The 21,121-nt window shown below is 40.8% G+C and overlaps 3 protein-coding genes across 21 annotated transcripts in view; 2 read left to right on the plus strand and 1 right to left on the minus strand.

The window, feature by feature from the left end:
- The window catches only part of HECTD1 (HECT domain E3 ubiquitin protein ligase 1), a 54,605-nt gene extending 53,505 nt beyond the window's left edge, over positions 1–1,100 (plus strand). For all 10 annotated transcript variants that reach the window (XM_015864916.2, XM_015864926.2, XM_015864923.2 and 7 more), the window contains one exon: positions 156–1,100. In XM_015864916.2, the coding sequence (XP_015720402.1) occupies positions 156–293 (138 nt within the window). In that variant the 3' untranslated portion in view covers positions 294–1,100. The remainder of the gene's footprint in view (positions 1–155) is intronic.
- A 606-nt stretch (positions 1,101–1,706) lies between these two features.
- AP4S1 (adaptor related protein complex 4 subunit sigma 1) lies at positions 1,707–19,604 on the minus strand. 6 transcript variants are annotated; one of them, XM_015864958.2, is made up of 7 exons: positions 17,659–17,755; positions 13,228–13,379; positions 11,535–11,735; positions 10,009–10,095; positions 9,085–9,153; positions 6,554–6,565; positions 2,439–3,245 (listed from the first exon to the last, which is right to left on the minus strand). In XM_015864958.2, exons 3-7 carry the CDS (start codon positions 11,670–11,672, stop codon positions 3,117–3,119), a joined length of 435 nt encoding a protein of 144 aa, XP_015720444.1. In that variant the 5' UTR covers positions 11,673–11,735; positions 13,228–13,379; positions 17,659–17,755; the 3' UTR covers positions 2,439–3,116. The 6 variants fall into 6 exon arrangements, with proteins under 6 accessions (XP_015720442.1, XP_032300834.1, XP_015720444.1 ...); XM_015864956.2 differs by lacking the exons at positions 13,228–13,379; positions 17,659–17,755 and adding an exon at positions 18,422–19,589 and having other exon boundaries at positions 1,707–3,245; XM_032444943.1 differs by lacking the exons at positions 13,228–13,379; positions 17,659–17,755 and adding an exon at positions 13,034–13,054 and having other exon boundaries at positions 1,707–3,245.
- The window catches only part of STRN3 (striatin 3), a 51,919-nt gene continuing 48,587 nt past the window's right edge, over positions 17,790–21,121 (plus strand). For all 5 annotated transcript variants that reach the window (XM_015864938.1, XM_015864942.1, XM_015864941.1 and 2 more), the window contains exon 1: positions 17,790–18,297. In XM_015864938.1, the coding sequence (XP_015720424.1) occupies positions 17,983–18,297 (315 nt within the window). In that variant the 5' untranslated portion in view covers positions 17,790–17,982. The remainder of the gene's footprint in view (positions 18,298–21,121) is intronic.

A 21,121-nucleotide genomic window follows, 5' to 3' on the forward strand; every position in this document is an offset into this window, starting at 1 on the left:
CATCACATTTGCTTAGAAAGGATACAATGTACATATAAAGTAGATAAATGTTTAGGTCTGTAGCTTTCCTACTGCCTTTGTTTTTTGGCATCCTTGTGTTGCAAAAGCACATGGAGTGAACAACTGCAGTAGCAAACGTTCTTTCTTTTCCTCAGGTTGATGCTACAGATGCCAGTTACCCGTCTGTGAATACGTGTGTGCATTACCTGAAGTTGCCTGAGTATTCTTCTGAGGAGATTATGAGAGAGCGTCTGCTAGCTGCTACAATGGAAAAAGGCTTCCATCTCAACTGAGTTGTTGACTGCGATGTTGGACATGAGAAAGTGTTTTTTGATACTAGCAAAGCCTCTTGTGTTTGTGTGCAGAAAAATATGATCTCCACGCTGTGCTCTGACGAGACTTGCCTTTTTTCACTCGTGAGGAACTTGTGGAATAAGTTTGTTAGCTGCTAATGACAGAATAAATCCTTATAACTACACAGCCAGCAAGAAATTGGCACAGAACACTGTGTGATGCTTCAAGGGCTTGCACAACTGGAAATTAAGGTGGTTCTGTTTGACTGTTCCAAAGAACAGATCATCAGATTTTCAGTGTTCACTGATACAAATTTCTAACAGTGTATTTGTGTAAAGTTTGTCATTTAATACCTTGTACACTACAGTTGCCATCACCGATCCCTGTTTTGCTGGCTTTAAGCTAACCGGTCAGAAACTTGCTTCCTTAAAACTTAGAGTTAATGGGCATCTCCAGCTTTTTCTTTTTTAATGGTGCCTGCACTATTGGAGTATTTTAGTGGGTTTTTGCATATAATCATGCACAACCTTTTGTTTTCTTTCAAGTGGGAATATATTTTGATTTCTCAAATGCCCTGCTATGAAGATCAAATCCGTAAGTGTATTTGTGCAGTTCAACAATAAAGCTATTAAAAAGAACACACACTGGTTCCTAGTGCAAGGCACACTTAAAGCAAGTTTTACTTTTGGTTGTATTTTCTTTGTATATTATAAACATTTATTTAACTTGTTGCAGTTTGAAGTTTAAAAACAACAAAACACCCAATGTGTAAGCTCAACAGTAATCATTAAAATGTTTGCAACATACACAGCGTCTCCTCTGAATACCTTCTTCATATTTCTTATGTTACTGAGTCTATGTATGTGTTTTGAACAAGGGGCCATACTTTTGTCAAGGTTTAAAAGAACTACATGGCGATAGTTGATGTCACTGACTTGTCTGTGTGCTCAGCTCTCAACATTACACAGTGCAACTGGCAGTGATAACCCTGCAGGGTTTGGTGCTTTTCAGTGAGCCCACGGCCTGAGATTTTAATTCCTTATTACTGTGGAATGAAAACTGGGTCCCACGGTGTGGGAGGTTCTGCTTTACTTGAGGAGAAGTGCCTGTCTTGGTTTTGTCACATTGGTGAGATGTTTATTGGTGGGAAGCTGTTCATGGTAAGGCAAAGCAAAGCAAAGAAGATGTCATGTAAAGTAATGTGTCTTTTAAACATATTTTAATACTCACTTTTCAAAAGGAAAAAGAAAAATTTAGTTTTATCTGTCTGTGTGCACGCTTTGTTCTGTGCCAGCTCTCTTTGGTAATTGCTCTTGCTTGGGCCCCTGCTGAGGAAACGCTTGCTGAAAAATTCTGCCTCAAATATAGTAGCCTAAGGAATTTGGATTTCATGCTGAGCCTGCCAGGTTTTCTCCATATAGTTAGTTCTTTATGGATGGATACTTTGTGGACAGTTTGACTATTATTAATTATTTACATTGTCAATTAAAGGAAATAGTTTTGTATGGGGTTTTTTTGTTTGTTTGTTTGTTTTGTTTAATGTATTTAACTGTAGCATTGTCCTGCATTGGGAAGGAATATTTATGTTGGCAACCTGCTGAGATAAAGGAGTAGGCTGCGGTCAGCTGGCACTTCGTTATCTATAATTAGAGATCAACATACTAACCTTAGTTGGAAGTTTGAGTTTGTGTGGTAGTTTGCAAGAAATGTCTATGCCCTGTGGTGTCTTCAGTTCGAGAAGCTGGAATGCCACCTGTTTCTCAGGATGCTGAGGTTTCCTGGCTGGTAGGAGGAGAACTTGGAAGTTGTGAGCTGTAAACGTTTCTTCTGCACTACACTTCACTCTGTAGTCACTAGGCCTTGCTTTTTGTACTGTTTAACTGCAGCTGTCAATGTGCTTTCAAACACAGAGCTCTTGCTCTTTCAGTGTCCTGTTACACCTAGCTCTGGCTTGGGGGTCATGAAGAAGGAGCCTGATAACTTACATACCCAGGAAGGTAAATTAAAGCAATTGTAGATTGCTGACTTCAGTGACTTAAGTGATATAGCATTTGGATGCAAATGGCTATTTTGAAAAGAAAAAACCCACTAACAGTGGTGTTCCAAGATAACAAAGATATTGTGTGATTTACAAAGCAAATACGTCTATTGTAAAATATCAAACCTTTTGATTTTAATTAATTTATTAATGTTATAATATTAAAGTGTAACTTAATTCTAGTTACAACACAACACAGTATGCAGGAATCTTACATACATCTACACTTGTATTACTTACATGTATTTTGTAACCAAAATCAGAAGATCTCTGTGGTCAAGATGACCAGCTTTTTGATTAAGGCTGAATCTAGTTTAAATGTGGTCATAAAAGTTACTGAACTTTAACTTTCAGTGCATATATATGAAAATAAAGAAGCATATTGTTGCTTTAAGAAGTGCCATTGAAAGATAGTTTGAAATTGTTTTTCCATATTTTCAGTCTGTCCAGGTCTGGCAGAATGCTGCAGGATTCGGAGCCGTACCTACATAGTCACAAGTAAGTTTCCATTGCTTTATTCGTAGTTTGTTTAGAAGAAAAAACAATTCTTCAGGGACTTTTCTTCTGTTCTAGAAATGTTTCTGCTGTGTCCTTAGAAAGTTACATCTGAAAATAAAGGCTCAACCTTGTGGTTCTGTGTCTTTTTCAGGGTATGGAAGAAGCAGGAAATACTTTTCAGCTGATTTAAATATTGCATGAGTTGGTCTTGCAAAATCAAGAGCCTGCTTGTTGGTGTGCTTCCAAGGGTTTCACCATCTGCTGTTAAACGCTTCAGTGCATCTTCCTAACTCTCTGCCACTTTGTCGAGCACAAACAGAGGAGCAAGAATTCTGCTGGGGTTTGTTTCCACAATGCAGCCGTTTAGCACCATTTCATCCAGTATGATGTGCACTCTGTCCAGATTGAACATGATCTAGAAATGTTACAGGTTAAGTATATTTTCAACTACATGAAGATAAATCAGAGAAAAATCTAAAAGAAAAAACAAACCAACTTTAAAAAGTAAGTATTAAGTGTGCTAGTTATGTGTCTGTTTGTAAGGAAACAGGTCAGCTGATGCTTTTCATGGGCCAGTGCTGGAGATATTAGAAGTTGGTACTAGAGAAGTTGCATCTTGCAGTATTGCAACACAGAAGTAAAAGAAAACTAAACTTGAATGTAGATGTTGGTGATTAATTTTACCGTCAGCCTAAGCACTTATCTCATGAATATAAAATGTTATCAAGGGATCATGATTTGAATGTGAAGATGCCAGTGTTCTGTATTTCTTCTAATCAAAGTAGTTTTTGAATTCTTAAAATCTGATTCTCAAGTATAAACTTCCTTGCCCTGAATTGCTGATGCTATTTGATTTTCTTGAAAATAGCTTAAGTGGAGTGTGATACAAAAAGGTAATGCATTAATCTAGGAGTAAATCTTGAGGGCAAGGATCAGTCAAGCAAATTGAACACAGATGTTTTATTCTGAGAAGTTATGGCTTCCTTATTACAGTGATGTGAGAAGTTTTAGGGAGACTTGTTCCATTCCTGCTTACATCAACTGTGACACTGACCTACATAGGGCAGGGAGGATCTGTTCACAAAGTCAGATAACATTCCATTCAAGTTTCAACAGGCAATAAGGCCAACTCCTGCTGGCTTTTAATTTTTGCATTCTACTAACTTCAGTGATGACAACACTACAGTTCCCCCAGAGTGCCAGCACTCACCCCTTCCTCTCAGCCAAACATAGGCTTCCTTCTTCAGTTACGTTCGCACCTCACTTTACCATACTGTTCTTGGCTAACAGTCAGACTTGCACGGTGAATAATCTTGGCATTTTTCCCCTTCCTGTAAGTCTCATGACTCTTCTCTGCTGTTACAACTCGACATAAAATAGTGCTCAGCCATTCGAGTCTTCCTGCCCTGCCCAGTGAGAGATGTTTGTGATTTTCAGCAACACTCCTCCACCTGTCACTTGTTTGGCAATTCACTCCAGATTTCAAGGTTTAAAGCCCTGAAGTCATAGATCCACACCCAGCTGAAAAACACCAGAGCAAGCCAGTCTGGGCAACTAGCAACAGGAAAAGCTATATACTGTGCGTACTGACATGTACATCACCCAGAGCTCTCATTTATAGTCTGTTTCCTGTAAGAATAGTAAACACAGTTCTGGCCATTAGATATCATGGCAGTAGAGGGTAATGCTACCTAATAAAATTGGTTGTTCTGCTGGCTCTTGGTAACTTCATGAGTTACCATGCCCTTTCAAAAGGCCCTACCAGTACTTTTTAGTCTCACTGGGAGTGTTTATGAGGCACATACTAAAAGGAGGTAAATGTGACACAATCCTGTCTCTCCTTCCCTGAAACAACTTAGAGGCAGATACTAAAGTAGGGAAGAAGGGAGGGGAAAATGCACATTCAAGTCATATAGAGACATTTTAAGATATCTCAGGATATTCCAGGCAAGTAATTTAGGGTGTGTACAACCCTAAGAGATTATAAACTACAACCAACACCTTGTGATCAGGTAACACACCCAGGAGCACAAACAAAATCTTTGTAGATTATAGCATGAGTACGTATGTGGTTTGCTACTATATGTGCAGTATTAAAGAACTTTGATTTCTTTCTGTCTGTATCATTCATCTTCAGCTAAAGGTTAGTTAAAGTCGCTGCTTTCTTTTTTTCTTCTTTCATCTACGTTCAAGAAATACCATGCATCGTCATTTCATCTTTGCAGATGTTTGCTTTAGGTACCTTCTAGCCTATCTAACAGCAGTGGATACTGTGGGATAAATTCTCTGAAAGTTTGCAAGGTGGCTGTTCTCCTTCTGTGAGTTCATTGCTGTACATCACAACCCTAGAGAGAAACTTGTGTCTTTGAGTAAGCTCTTCTTCACCAGTTCAAGCAACGCAAAAGTCAGCTTTTGTAACTTTACAAGACTGTCATGCTTACCAGCATGTTGTTTTCCACAAAGCTGCTGTGATAACCCTTCCGTTTTTATCATCTGTGGTAATCACACCAGGAAAGTGGCTCCTGTGCTACCTAAGCTGTGGTTTTAGAGCTACTTGAAATTCCACCCACTTATTTAATACATAAAAGCGAGGCTTATTATCGTGATATTAACACATTAAGAAGCAGCATCACTGAGACAACTTCGTTACTTGTTTATTCAACTGTCCTAACAACACTACTGAATTAAAAACAAAACCAAAGCACATTTTAGAACTGCCACCTGTTTCCATCATACACTCAAGTGTATGATTGACTGAATCCCAGGATGAAAATAAACATCATATTATGGTCAAAATGCTTTACAGCCAACACACAGAAGCTCCCATAAAAGCCATGTGCTGCTACTGAAGAGGTAGTTATTTAACTAGCTGTTAGTTGGTCCACATTTGTTTTTGTTGTAAGCCTGAGATGCCCCTGTTTTCCTTGAAGGTACCGAGAAGAGAGTAGCCTGTGAGGGACAAAGTATGGGAGAGAAGGGACTTTGTGCTGCATTCTCCTGGTTCATTTTCAGTATTGTATTCTATGTGCTTGCAATTTCATGGCCATATTTTACTATTTAGTATATGTCTGTGTTTGGTTTTAGTTCAGCGATATTGCAGCTTTTACTCTGCAAATCATAAATATGAGCATTTTTCTTACAGCTGTAAGGAAAGAAACAAAAAGAGTACGTGATGTCTGTGTCCTTGTCTATAGTCCCAATTTTCTCTTAAGGCTTTTCTTTCTTCCTGCTAATACAGATAGTAAATGTCACTTCTATAAAGTATGATCAAGTGCAAATCTTATCTTAAAATGCTGCTACTGCTTTATTTGGCTCAAGACATGTTTATGACATTTATTTGTGTTGTAGTTCATGTCAGTATCTTTTTTTTCTTCTTTTTTTACTTTAAATGGAAAGTAAAACCCTGAAGTGATCAGTAAGTCAGGCTGAAAGTTCCCCTGTGAATATAAACTTTGGTGTCTAGATGGTGGTTTTATTTAGTTCTCTCATAGCAAACTCTCTTTGCCTTTAAGGTACAAGGCTTATCATGATGACTGAAGATTTAAGTAGGACACCCTCATCAGCCATGCTTTCTTACAGATAACAAAAGGTTGCTGTTTTAAATGCACAATTTGTGAAACCCCTGCATTGTCTTGACTGAGTAGGTGCTATTAGTTCCAGTATGAGCTAGAATATACTCCAAAAAGAGAGAAACAAATGGCTTTCTGATACCAAAAAGGATACATCTAATTCACTCTGAAAGAAAAAGAGATAATCATTCATTATTGTTCAATTTTCATCTCAAAGTCATTAAACATTACATATCCCTTCAGATGATAAACAGTGTCTTCAAAATAGAAAATAAAAAAAAATTAGGCTGACTAATATTGTCCAATGGACTGCACAGTTGTGCATTCTTTACTGCACTGCTCCTTTGCATTTGATGTGTTACCTGCCCCTAAAAAAGCTAAATTTCTGAAAATTTTACTTTAAATCAAAACAAAACCCCATTAAAGTCACTCACAAGTGACAACTGGAATATATGTAGTGCTGTTCCAGAGAACAGACAGAAAAACAGCACCTCTGCTTACTCCATCTTCAGCCCTATATTCCCTCTTCCTCTGCAAAATCAAGATGGCAGTGCAAAGTTTATAATGTAAATAAAGACAAGACTGTATCCCCATGGTGGTGGTAGCTGTGGCAGGATTTATTAGGATAGAGACAGCAACTGGCCCCTTACTGCTAAGAGCTATTGCTTCAGAGCAACCAACTTTATTTAAGTGAAGTGTCTGAGCCCTTGTGTTCTCTCTAAAGTCTGCAGATGAGATGGGTATCTTCAGCAGTTGCCTCAGCAAACTTGAGACATGACTCACTTTCTAGAGATACTTGTTTGTCTCTGCTCCCTGTAATGGGAGCATAGGATGACCAAACATCTGACTCTGGGGTGCTTCAGTTAAATGTTTAAATTTAGAAACAATTAGTCACAGCCTCAGATCCTGCGCACTTAGGGCTGAACTTCCACAGCCTCTGCTGAAAGAAAAATGTCTGTTCCCACAGAATATCTGTATCTGCTACTGAGGGAATTTACTACATTTGTTGATATCGATTCCACCATTTACAGACTAGCCCTGGAATTTTAGTCAGAGTTTGCACTGATAGAAGTACAACTTCTTCTGTAGCCCAAAGATACTCTTAATCAGACTGGTCTGCAGGTCACTGAGTGACCTTGCCATCCTTCACTTAGAGATTTTTATTCATCACAAAGCTGTATTTTAACAAGTTTGCTCAGTTGAACTTCCTTATTATTAAAAAGCAGTTGAAAAGATTGGAGTGCGTATTCTAAACAGTACGCATGGTTCTTCCTGAGCAGCCATTACACAAGTGAAGGTGATTCAGAGTTACATATCGTAGCACTTGCAGTTAATTCTATTAAAATTTGTTCTTCTCCTTTAATTCAAAATCTCTAAACTCCATCAGACAAAACAGAGTGTGAAAATGTTTAAAGCTCACAAACCTAAAAAATAATAGATGAAGTGTCAATCTAGAGAACAGGTATTCTTTCCTTTCCCAGAGTTTTGTTTCCATTATTGTCATCGTAATTTGGTCTTCTAAAATAGTGCAAATCCTAAACGTTAATCCATAACAGTACAGACTTAAAATATTCCTTGCTCTGTGGTTATTGACAGAAACCCCAACCAGAATTATAGCTGCCTTCTTCAGTGTTCTACCATTTATTATGTTATACGCAATTGAAAATAGGGCCGTGGAAAGGCACTACATTTCTTTAAACAGTGAAGAGTATAGAAGCTTTTTTCAGTCAAGTCCTTGAATTCATAAAGGAAGCTCTGCCAGGTCTGCTTTGGATCTATTACATAAGCATCATAAATACTGTGTGATGATCTCTTGTATATGTAATTACCAATGTAATACTCTCAAACTAATGGACTGTGGAGGAAATTGTATCCAACACACTTTAATATAGCCAAACTTGAATTGTCCTTAAGTATTATTCAACCCAAATTTGTTTAAAATGAGATTATAATAAATTCTGTATTAGCTACTGCCAGAAATGTAATTTATAGCACATATTCTAACCATTGTTATTATGCTGCCTTTTCCAGCTTTCTGATAACAAAACACTAAAAGAGAAGGCGTCATTTGAACTGGAGGTAGCTCTGGCTTTGAGTCTTCAAAGAAAACCAAACATGTTCACAGAAGTGATTGTATCAGATGGCCCCTGTAGAATGATGACAGCATGGGGTGCACAAGAACATTCTGGCACTTGAGATTTCATTTGCTCTATCCCTCTAATTTTGTTGTTCAGTGAGATTAATGTCAGCTTCCTGCTTAATGCTTAAACTGTCTTCATCATGAATTTAGGATTTAAGGAACAGAACTACACTGCTTTAAAAAAAAAAAAAAAAAAAGTAAAAAATGTTTTAAAACATAAAATGCCAATGGCTATTTTGAGAGCAATGACCTAAAGAAATCCCTGAATATAAGCATATAAGAACATGCTTTTCTACCAGAAGCATTTCTGGTATTCCTTGTCTGATGATACATAGACCATGCGTGCTTTTACTTCTCTGAAAAATCAGCTAATACCCTTAATAATTTTTTGTTGTTGTTGCCAGTGGTAACATCTTTGCTGCTGTTTTCAAAGTGATGTTTGAATATATATAGAAAAAAATCCCCCCTTTTTTTTCCTTTGAAAATACATTCCAGTAGAGCTTAGTAAAAGAAATATATCACAGTAGGTTCAAAGTCTCACTCACCACTCTGCTGAAGTATTTGTCCAGAACCTCCACAAAATTATGAATTAGTTCATATACTGCCATCTCATTCTGAAAGCAAGTTAAAAACAATTTAATGTCTCCGGGAGTAAGCTTAAAATTAATTCCAAGAACTGTAAATCAATGTAAACGCTTCAGCTCAGACTCGGCCTTCAAGGCTTGTTAAGTAACTGTACTCAGTAATTTTCAGTCAGATAACTTTTTTTTTCCCCTCCTTTTGTTTTAAAAATAAAATAGCATCTTTCTAAGTAATAGTATGGATTTTTGTCCTTTATCCAAGGAAGCTGAAAACACAGGGCAGCTGGGAATTCATTACACAGGAAACAACTGAGCTGACTGTAATGCTGATCTTTGTTAAGAAATCTCACCCCACAATTGTACAATTATAGCATCATAGAATGGATTGGGAGGTTCTTAAAGATCATCAGTTCCAACCTTCCTGCAATAGGCAGAGACACCTCCTACTAGATCAGGTTGCTCAAAGCCCCATCCAGCCTGGCCTTGAATGCTTCCAGGGAGAGGGCATCCACGAGCTCTCTCCAGTGACTCAGCACCCTCATAGTAAAGAATTTATCCCTGCTATCTAGTTTAAATCTACCCTTTTCCATTTTAAAGCCATTTCCCCTTCTCTTCTTGCTTCGTGCCCTTATAAAAAAATCTCTCCCCATCTTTCCTGTAGGCCCCCTTCAAGTACTGGAAGGCCACTATATAGGTCTCCTTGGAGCCTTCTCGTTTATTTACAAGTAAGTATTTTTTGCCATGTCTAATTGAAGTTCCCTAATATATACTGCAAATTCCATGCTGGAGGAAAAAGAAAAAGAAAAAAAAAAAGAAAAAAAAAAAAGCTTGAGTTCTTGCCTATGATTACTACAAGCTTACATTTAAAGACCACATATCATCTCTTACCTCTGTCTCATTGATTCCAACGACTACAAAAAGGGCTGCGTACTGTCGGTATACCAACTTAAAGTCCTTATACTCAATGAAAGAGCACTAGGCAAAAGCAGAATTTGTCAGTCATAGTAATTGCTGGTTAAGCTTGGAACATTATTAATCTTTCCTTCATATAAGGCACATAAAAACCAATGGTTTTCCCAATGTCCAACAGGTAATTTAGATTTGATAGAAGTTTAGGAGGGTAACTTAAAACCTTTCATCTACTGACAGAAAATGTAGTCTGCTTCTTGTATGGATAGCCTGGAGCATGCAGAACTGAAGCAATTTGTTCAGGGCTGTAATTCAAAGACAGTCAATATTTCCTCTAAATTTTCAGTTAGAGACACTTACAAAAGAGTCAACTGAAGATCATTTTAATATTTAAGAATGGTCAGTGTTCTTACACATATTAACCATGTTAGATATTCAAACACAAGGGAAAAATCTACTTGTAGTTCACCATAAGTCAGGAGCCAGTAGATGGTGCTGTTACACACAGCTTTACAGATAACCTTTCCCTAAGTAAAACTGCTCAGTCCTTGAAATGGCAGCGCGCTGTTAATTCTTCTGGTGAAGTTTCCTTTCAGACATGCTCTTGCAATCAGTATGGAAGAGGTTAATTTCTTTAGTTGCTGTTAATTCTGGGAATCTGCAGTTTATACCAACCGTTTTATGTATGATTTTTTTTTCCCTAGAATTAAGTGTGTTTAAACAGCACTACCGGGACACACCATTAATGGGAAAATAAGCTGAATTGAGAACACAATTTTTTTTACAAAAAGCAAAGCACTCACATTCACAGTCACACAACTCTCAAAGTGGAAGTCAGAGATCTCGAATTCTTTGCTAAGTTTGATACTTTTCTTAAAGAACCAACAGCTCAGTTATGTGAGCGATGTAAATCTGAAGTGCAATCTAACATAAATTCCTGAAGCTGAGCTTTCTGACTTTCATTCACAATCTGTAAAATCTTTAAAAATAAAAAAAAAAGGAAAAAAGGGAAATTAAAAAAAAAAAAAAAAGCCTAAAAATGTAGTTTTGACCCAAGATGGCTGAAAAACATGTAAAACAAAACAAAACCCAAAACCTATGTTTTAGGTAGTACATGATTTGGAATCTTCTCTAACAAGTTTTTTGTTTAGAATTGGCGTCGTCCATGCTATTCCTCCACCCTTCTTGGCAAAGAAGACTAAGGTCTATCTATAGATCACTACTCGAGAAGCAATAACAGGAAAAAATAAATTATTCCTGGACTTCTGAACTCTTCCAAGTGAAGGAAGTCTCTTCTATGACAGTGAAACACAAATCTCCAAAATCATTGTAAGCCTCAGAGAAACATTTGTTCAATACAGAGTAACAGTTCATCTACATGAACGCTGCTGAGAAACATTTTTGTTATTCATGGGTACAAATGAAATAATGACCTACAAAGAAAACTGATGTGTTTCTAGAATTACTTACATGCAATAAAATAACTGGGGAATTAAAAAACTTACTTGATCCTTTGAACGAGAGAGACAGTTTTTGATTACTTCAGCTTCCAACATTGTCCGTTTATGAATTTCTATGTGCTCATAATACCTGGAGAGCCTGGTCTGACCTTGTTTGTTCACCATAAGAAAAAATTTTATCATTTCTGTTTTGTTGATCTCAGCAATCAGTTTAAATTATTGATGCAGGAATTTATAGGAGTATTTCTGTGAGGAGAGAGAAGGAAAGAGTAAAAAAAGAATTAGTTTGCATGGGAGATATAAAAGACTTCCTAGAAAGCGTCCAGCCCAGACTGACACTGAAAGGAATGGCAGGTTTGGCACATGACAAAAAACTACACATGGGGCTTAGGAGAAATTTCTAAGGAGAAATCTGTTAGTGTTAATCACTCAAAGTAGCTTAATCTAAATAAGTATTAATCCATACGGTGCTATTGAAGTACAGCCATAGAGTATAAATATGCCAGACACAAACTACAATGAAAAAGACTATCAAAAGGAGCACAAAATACGTTTTCCATACAAAAGCAAACATTTTTTTTCATGTTCTTCAAAGCATGCAGAAAAAGGTAAGCTGCATATGTATTCCATATATATATATATATAAATAAAATTATTATTATTTTATTTTATTTTTAATGAAGTTTTTTTTCATCAGTGCCAGGAAACGGTCACTGTAATGTTTTCTGTTTGCCTCTGCTTGGATCAAGGACTTATTGGCTCTTGTGTTCTTGGCAAAACACGTCAGCAAAACAGCAGCTACTGCAAAAGTTATTTCTTCATTCCAGTTTTAAAGACTTGCTTCTTGCCTGGTGCTTTAGAAGTTATAATGCAAATACCCTCTCCTAAGATCTCAGAACTCCTGAGAACAGAGAAGACTACAGTGCAGCTATCTGTGTAAAAACTGCATCCTAGAGAAAAGGGAAAAAATAGAAAATCTAAATCTTATGTGGTAGAGATATGAAAAGTCCCAGTATATTGTGCTGACATCAACTACTGCTTACTTCTGATTAATATTGGCCATCTAGGTATTTTCTGAAAGAAAAGCCATCCCTGTTAACATCGCTGTTATTTGAATAAAATGATCACATCGTGCTGCAGTTTGGTCCCTAAACAAAGAACTGTAGACTTCTATATTAAATGCATCTGCACTAATTGGACCTGATAGTTGGAATCTGTTTCTCAATGAAGAGTGATGACTACACATAACTATATAGTTATATACAGATTCAAAAGCATTGTCAGTAAGGAATATGAAACCATAGGAAACACTGGAATTGTAATGGTAAGAGCTAATTAAATAAAACTTATTCTCTAATATGTATCATTCCTACCATACGTGATTAGAAGGTGTTGTACAGACATTTCTTATCCTTGAGAACCTTTATTGTGAGTTACAATCAGAAATGATAACTTTAATCCTCTTCTTCCCTTTACTATCCCATATGCACAACTCTTTACACAGGTAATATGTCTGAAATGGAAGAGTAGATAAGAGAAAATACCAGAGGATGCATCAGCTATCAGTGAGAGCTCTTCCTCTGCACTACTGTACATCTGCGAGAAAGCTTTTATCCCTGTTACTCTGAAAATTTCTTTTTTATCTGCTCTTGTGTAGGACACCTACAGGGAACAAGAGTCCAGATCAATACAGATGACAACAGAGTCTGCTTGTAACCCTGGCAGTCTGTTTTCTCACCTCCTAGACAGAATGAACTCTCTTTATGTCAAGAAGAGAAGTGCCCTCTTGTTGATTCCCTCAGACGGATGAGTCAGGAATGTCAGTAAGTGCTGCTGAAGTGTACGCTGCTTGTCCAGGCTTTGCACTCTTCAGGGAGTGGAAATGGTTCTCTGAGAAAGAACAAATGAGGCAACTGAGACAAAAAAGGCCCAGATGGAAGTGTATTAAGGAATCTTCACTGACAGGTGGCATCTCAGGCTGACATTTATGATCAAATAAGAAGGCAGCTCCTACATAATCTTTTCTGCATTTCATGTATGGCCCTGGTTTTTTTTTCCTATTCTGTATTGCCACCTTAATTTTCAGAGAGGCAGTAAGAATAGATGCCTTAATGCTCAGAGGAATAAAAAAAGTATGCCAGTGAGATGAATCAGTGCTGTCCTTGAAGAGAACTGGTGTCTTCTGAGTTACCACTAAGGAATACCTAACAGAAAAAAAACCACTTGTGAATTGATGTACACGTATTCTAGTGCAGGATTGTCCCTAATCCTAATTATTCCTTTGCTAATCTTCCTACGTGATTAATCCCTTTCTGGTGTCATGACTAATGTAACTGTTTATTCTTTCATGAGGCCTGTACTGTTTTACCTGCAAAAAAAAAACTTCAGCCTCAAATTATTATAATTTTTAAATGCTTACAAATGCTCTTACCCAGAATCCTTATAGAAATATGAATTATGCTGTAACAGAGGTGGAGCCATAGTAGTACTCAAATGTGTCACCTGTCTTTTATGAGACAGGCATCATTCACAGTATTAGAGCAGGTGATTAACATCTGCAGAGGAGAGGCCGGCAGTATCACCTGCTGTTTCTCTAAGTATGTTGTTCTGAGCCTCAAGCACAGCTTCCAACATTTTTTCCTCACACAAATGACAGTAAAAGCACACAACCTTCTGCAGAAATCTTGGAATACATTTTTTATCTGATTTACATGTGAAATTATATATATATGTGAAATTATATATACATACGTGTGTATATATGTAAACAATGCATGCAAATATAGCTGTGTAATCTGGCTTTGAGAATAACTCCAGTATTTCCTTTAAGAACAGTTGTGAAAGAAAATCACCCGTGTAGTTAAAAAAGCCACCAACACCATATACTTGAATAATCTGGGGAGAAAAATAAAGATGATCAGACTGCTTATTTCTTAGCTTTCAGATACAGAAAACATGTTAAAATATTTCACATGTTTAGGATGCAATGAGATCTGTGAGGTATAATAAAAAGCACACCTGTGCATGTTGATGGGTGGAGAATGTCCCATTGCTCCGTCAAGTTCCATGTGTTTCAGGATCTAGTTTTTATGTTCAGCAAGCACTATAATTACAAAGACAGCTCTGTTTCTTCCAGTGCAACTCCTGCATGCTTCTCTGGGCACTCTCACGGGCATGCCTGCATATGTGTGTGCATAAATGCTCAAATCCAACATGAATTACTATGCCTTTCTGCATACAGAATCAAATGCTTCAAGAGAACTGGTGATAAGATGTGAGCCTTTCATACCGCTGCCATTATTTTGCTCATTTTAGCAATGAAAAGATGTTGCTCTCTGAAGGCTGTTTGTCAGGAATGAATAGGCAGCCTCATTCCAGGTCAGTGGACAACTATCTGTATCACAAATGGGTTCACGAACAGAAGACTGGAGGGGACTACCCAGATCCTGATGGCCTGTCATGCCCAGCGTTCCCTGTCACAGTCAGCCATGCATTTGAAATCCAGTCCAGAATAGCCTACAGTATCTGCTTCTGCATCTACAAAGCACCTGTGATACACTGTAACATCATGAAGACTCTGAGAAACAAAACCCAAACCCACAAAAATTCCATACAGAGAAGACATAAAACATCTTGAAATCGTGGTCCTTCCTTCCAAAGTGCCAAAGTGTGAGCCCCTGACTGGCTTGTCTATTTCTTCCACAAGGGGTGGAACACAATTGTGTGGCACACACATAAAGCACACTCAGTGTAACTCCTGTGATACACACGCATTGTTACACTGTATTAGATCTCACCCTCACTGAAGTATCTCTTGCAGATAAATAGCTGTGAGAGAAAACTGGAGTCATGACTGGTGTTTGTGACTCACTGCAGCAGACTGATGCAGTATGAAGTTGTTGATGACCTACACCATAACTTTAACTCATTCTACACCAACAGACAAGCTGAAGATTTAATGACCCTGGCTCACAAAGCGAGATGCTTCTGGATTTTTCTGCCCCTAAGCAGGCTTATTTTCCTCACCTGACTGTATATATAACTCCAGCTTTGTACTCAAACTCAAATCCACCCAGTTTTGCTTCAAAACACCAAAATGGAAGCTGTGAAGGACGTGCTTCCAGGATGTCAATGTCAGCTCACTGCAGCGTAACCTGGTGAGGCAGCGCAGACTGTCCCTATTGGTGAGTCACACCCCTGTACGCCTCTGTTCAGATACTTGCTGAGACCTCTTAGAGAGGCCAAGCCTGCAATACCTGTTCTGGGGATAAAAGGAGGTCTTACATCTCCAGTGCGGCCAGCCCAGCAGATCTCACATGCAGTGATAGAAAAGACAATTTTAATCACATCTCCAATAGCTACAAGCACTTAACACTAATTTATTTTGTCCAAGATTTCACCAATATCTGCACATACATACTCGTAGAATATAAAAAAGAAATACAACCCCAGTTTGAGACCTCAGGCAGTAGAGTAGATTTGTGTGACGAATTCAAACCACTCTAGTCGACATTCACAGATCTAGAAGTTATTATGAGACATCAAAGTTCTCCAACACTTTAGGACTCTGAGTTAAAGCATAATTAAGAGATCAAATCTAGCAAACAAGAAACACGTGGCTATATTTATATATATATTTATTTTGACAAGAATTAAACAGAACTGCAAGTCAATAATTCACAGCATTGTCTATAAATTAGATGATTTTCTGGACACAGAGGTTTTAATTGTGTTTTATCTGTACTAAATGTAGAACAAAATAGGTTAACCTGGAATTAAAAATGGCCCAGTGGCCCAGTGCGAGCAGGGGACAGCAGGTGGGCAAACACTTTTGAGGTATACACTGGTCTGATCAACTTTCCAGCTACGAGTCTGCTGTGAAAAAGCATGTAGCAAATGAAGACAGTTCATATGGTTTATACCTGTGTTCTATTTATTTTTGTTGTTGTTCTGACTGTGCACAGGCTTTACTAAAACTCGTATCAATAAGAGTGACCATTTTTGTATTCTGGGCCTTAGCCTTCAAATTACTGTCCACCCAGAAATGAAACAACTTTGTCAACGTGGCTTTGAAATAAATCACCATATTTAACTTCAGGATGAGGAATTTTAAGAAAAGCAGCCTTACTAATCTGGGGAAGCCAAGGAGGAAGGAAGCAGCTAAAAAAGTTTTCCTTTGCAGAGCGGTTGTCAGCATGCTGCCTGAATATAGTAACGGAGCTAAACTGCAGCACTTCCAAGGTAATGGGCAATGAGGAATGTCTCAAGGGCTGGAGTAAAACAAAGGGCCAAGAGGACTGTGAGGTAAGGGGCAATTTTTGGTCACGATTTGATACTGTCTGGGGAGAATGAAAAAATCTGCTGAGGTGGAAAAGTTGGATTCAGACAGGCTGATCAGTGTGGAAAAGGGAAGACTGAGGAAATGATGGTAGGAAATGACTTAATGGAGAAAAGTCGGATAGGAACTGGTAAAACAACTGAAACAGCAACATGCACCTGAGGTCAGCAGAGAGGAAATGCCAGCACTGGGACAAGCAGGATTTATTTTTCGGCATTTAATACAATTACAGCACTGTCAAGAACGAGCCCATTAAGGACACCATCCATGTTCCACCCATATATACAGCATATGCATTTTTAGGGAAGTAAAACCGAACCCGTGTGTTATTTGTGAAGGGGCGGCCTACAGATCCACCAGGACGTGGTGGGCACTTGGTAGCGCTGCATTTCAGGGCAGTGCTGTGCAGCCCAGCTTTCACCACGTCCATGCTGTGCAGCCAACCCGGGCTGTGCTGCCATGGCACACCAAACCTGCTGCTAATGTGCGCGCTCGTTCTTCCCATCACGGAGGGGAAACATTACACAAACCCCTCAACTACAACAGCACGAAGACGACCTTCATTACAATACAATTAGGATCGGGCACCGCCAGAGCACTTTCAGCCAACCTGTTCTAGAACCACCTACTTGTGAGACACACCGAGCAGCGCCCAGCACAGCCCGGCGAGGCACAACCGGAGCGGCCTTACAGCCCCTCCCAAAGCGGCCGCCCCCCGCCCGCTCAGTGAGCAGTATCGGTATCGGTATCATCAGTATCAGTATCAGTATCAGTATCAGTATCAGCCCGCACTGCCCCTCAGCGCAGCCCCCCCCAGGTCACGGCGCTCACCTCCCCCAGGCGCATGCGCGCTCCGCCGCCTCGTCGGGCCGGGAGGAAGGAGCGGAGGGGAGAGGGGAGCGAGTTCCCGGCATGCCCCGCGCGCCGTGCCGCTCCCCCTTCCCGTGTGGGTGGGCCGAGGCCCGGCGGGCTGTAATGGCGGCTGGCGGCGGCTGGGCGCTGCTCTGACACCCGGATACCGCTCGGCGCGGCCCCCCGCCTCCCCGTACCCGGCCCGCCCCCTCCCGCCCGCCGCAGCCAGCGCCGCTCGCCCCCTCCCCGGCCCCCGTTCGTGGCCCCCCGCCGCGGGACGAGAAGGAGGGCTCCCCGCAGACAATGGACGAGCACCCCGGAGCCGGAGGAGGCGGCGGGATGGCGGCCGCGCCGAGGCCGCAGCAGCCCTCGCCGCAGAGCGGGGGTAACGCGAACCTGCAGCCGGGCGGGGGCTGCGCGGGGGCCGGAGCCGGCGGCGGAGGGCAGCAGCAGCCGCAGGGCCCCGCGGCCCCGGGCGGGCAGGAGGCGGCGGGCCCCGCCGAGCTGTCCCGGCCGCAGCACTACACGATCCCGGGGATCCTGCACTACATCCAGCACGAGTGGGCCCGCTTCGAGATGGAACGGGCGCACTGGGAGGTGGAGCGGGCCGAGCTGCAGGTACGGGCCCAGGGTGGGCTCCGCGCGCGGGGCCGGGACCGACTCGGGGTCTCGGGGCCGCACGGGAGAGCGGGGCCGGCGGGTCGCCAAGGCCGGGGCGGTCGCTGCGGGACGGGAGCGGTACCTGCGCGAGGGCCGGACGGCGAAGCGACGTCGCCGGGCGGCGGGGCTGGCGGAGGCGCGGCCGCTCACGGCCCGAGCTGGGCTCCCTTCCCTGGGGCAGCCATTTTGGTTTTTAGCATGGCGCCCGCCTGGGCTGTTGGCGCCGGAGCCAACCCGGCTCCGCGGGCCTCGAGGGCCGCAAAACGCCGGAGGAGGGCGGGCGGCCGCTGAGCGCGCTGATCGGTCGTGCGGGGCAGGGCCCGGAGCGCCCTGACAGCTGCGGTCCCCTCCCCGAGCACAATGACTCGGGGGCTTTCGGAGCCCGGCCCTGCTCAGCCCTGGGTGCTGCTTTGGGAAAGCTGCGGCCCGCGGGCGTGGAAGGATACGGCTTCACCGGAGCTGAGCGAGCGGCTCCTTCGGGGTAGCGGGGAGGCGGCGGTGCCTGCCGAGGTGGGAGAACGCTGAGAACGGGGTCGAGAAATCTCGCAAGCAACGGACTTGACCGGGTTCTCACGGTGGAGACAGGTCGAACACATGCTCTCTTTCCTTCCTTTTTGTTTCTTGGGAGACCTCACGTGGGAGAAGCAACTGCTGAAGAATAGTGAGGAGCTGATGGGTCTGCAGTGTGATCCTTGTCCTACAAATACAAACTCTGTGTCAGGAGCAAAAATTGAACAACTCTAGAGGGCAGGGAGCAAGTGTTTGAGTTCCAGCATAGATCTCTGGCCATAAATGTTTGCTTTTCATAATGGAAAAGATCTCTTGTATTTACGTGTTCATATAAAAAATAAAGCCACGCATCACAAACTTATGTTCAGTTTATGAAATCTACAGAGTCTGAGGCATTTGTCTATAAGTTGTGCATTTTTTTTTCTCCTATGAAAGCATAACAGTTAAAATTGTTTAAAAAAGAATGTTTCTTGTTATGATTTATATGTTGGGTGAATGTTTGCAGTCTTGAAGCAGCATTCCATCAAATCACGCCTTACCTGCAGTTTGTGGAAACATGCTGTAGCAGCAGCCAGTGTTTGTGATGTACGTCTGTGTACATCTTGATGTATGTCTGTGTACATCTTCAGACTGTAGAATGGAGAACTCTACCTAAACCTGGACAATTCTTTCAGGATTTTTCAACTCTTAGACCACATGTGTAATTTGCAGGGTTGTTGTTGTTACAGCTTGAATTGAGATAGAATAAAAGAAAACAAAACATCACACCTTCCCCCTCCTCCCCCCAGAAAAAAATAAATAAATAAATAGTAAGAGAGATTTTGCTATTTATTTCACTTACTGCCTGATTTACTATTTTAAACCTTTCAGAACAGCTGATCCTAAAATCACTGTGGTGGAAATGGGGTGGGTATTTTCAGTAGCAATGGACTTGTTCTCATATCTTCTGTAGCGTCTCAGTAGTATAGTACTGTATTGATAGGTAAATAAATAGCTCAGTGGTGTTCATTATCAAGCAAGACCATCTTGAAGTACTTGTTTTGTGTATAGGCTTGTGACTTCACAGTGAAGTACCTCGTTCTATAAATGTAAGGTGCAGTTTTGAGATGTTGAAAACTCTGACTGGAAGTGCTGGTGTGAACTCATGTGGCCTCTAGATACTGTGATGTGTTTCTGCCAAGTCTGCTGCTTTTTTTTCTATGTAACTGTAGTTTGTCATTCACAGCCACAATGTTTCATTTGCTTGTTACTTAATCTGCCATCCTAGTTCTGATCCTGGCTTTGTATGTGTTGCTTCACTCTATCTGTGTGTGTGCATTAGGTCATGGGAAGCAGGAGCAGTGCTCCCTGCCCAGTGTGTGTGTATGAGGGGAACTTTTTTGTTTTTTTGCTGACTTCAGAAGCCCAGGATAGAAGTGTGATCAGGAAGGAGGCAGGGAGAGTGTGTTTCCTTTGCATGTTAGATGTCAGCCTTCATAGTGATTAAGTTCAGTATAGGACTGTGTTAAGCGTGTTCTTTTGGAGGACGTGCATGAAAACCAGGCCCTATGGTTTTCATGTATGTGTGTGTATGTTTATAGCATATAATTACTTTTTGGTCCTACAACTCAAGTAATGAAGTCCCAGTTTATTCTGTGACTAATAAAACATTTTGAACCCCAAACAACTGCTTTGCCCTTTGAAGCCTCTATGACTGTTGTTCATCTGTGAATGCAGCCTCCTGAGTTGAACAGGAAAAAAATCTGGTAGCATGACAGTAGTAATTAATATGGAAGCTAGAAGCATGAGAACTACATTTCATAGATGCAGCTCTCACCCATGCAGGTAGTTTCTTCCTTCTTTAGTAATTAAAGGTCCCTTCCTAAGTTGACTTGATAACTTTGCAAATAACACTTTACAAAGAGTATGTGGAAAACCAAATGACTTAGCAGAACGTTGTTTTATTTTCTTGCTCTGAACTTAAGATTTTTTCCAGACAATGGGATTTTTATTGGCAGTTTTAAACCGGTGGGAATTATTGAGTGATTTTTCCCATCTCTCCCCTTCTGTCCCCTTTGTGGTTCAGGTGACTGGTAAAGAGCCCTCTTTACAAATGGGGGCAAGGCAGGTGGGCGTATGGTCTGCCATAAGCTTTTGTTTGGTTTTCTTTCTTGGATCTTGTAGTGAACTTTTAGATTTCTTATAGTACTCATGTATGGAGCACATCTTTACAATTAATTTCAGTTGCAAGTTGCTTCACCAACTTGAGGTTTGTACTACAGCCATAATAACC

The sequence above is a fragment of the Coturnix japonica genome, chromosome 5 (assembly GCF_001577835.2).
Source record: "Coturnix japonica isolate 7356 chromosome 5, Coturnix japonica 2.1, whole genome shotgun sequence".
Lineage (NCBI taxonomy): Eukaryota > Metazoa > Chordata > Aves > Galliformes > Phasianidae > Coturnix > Coturnix japonica.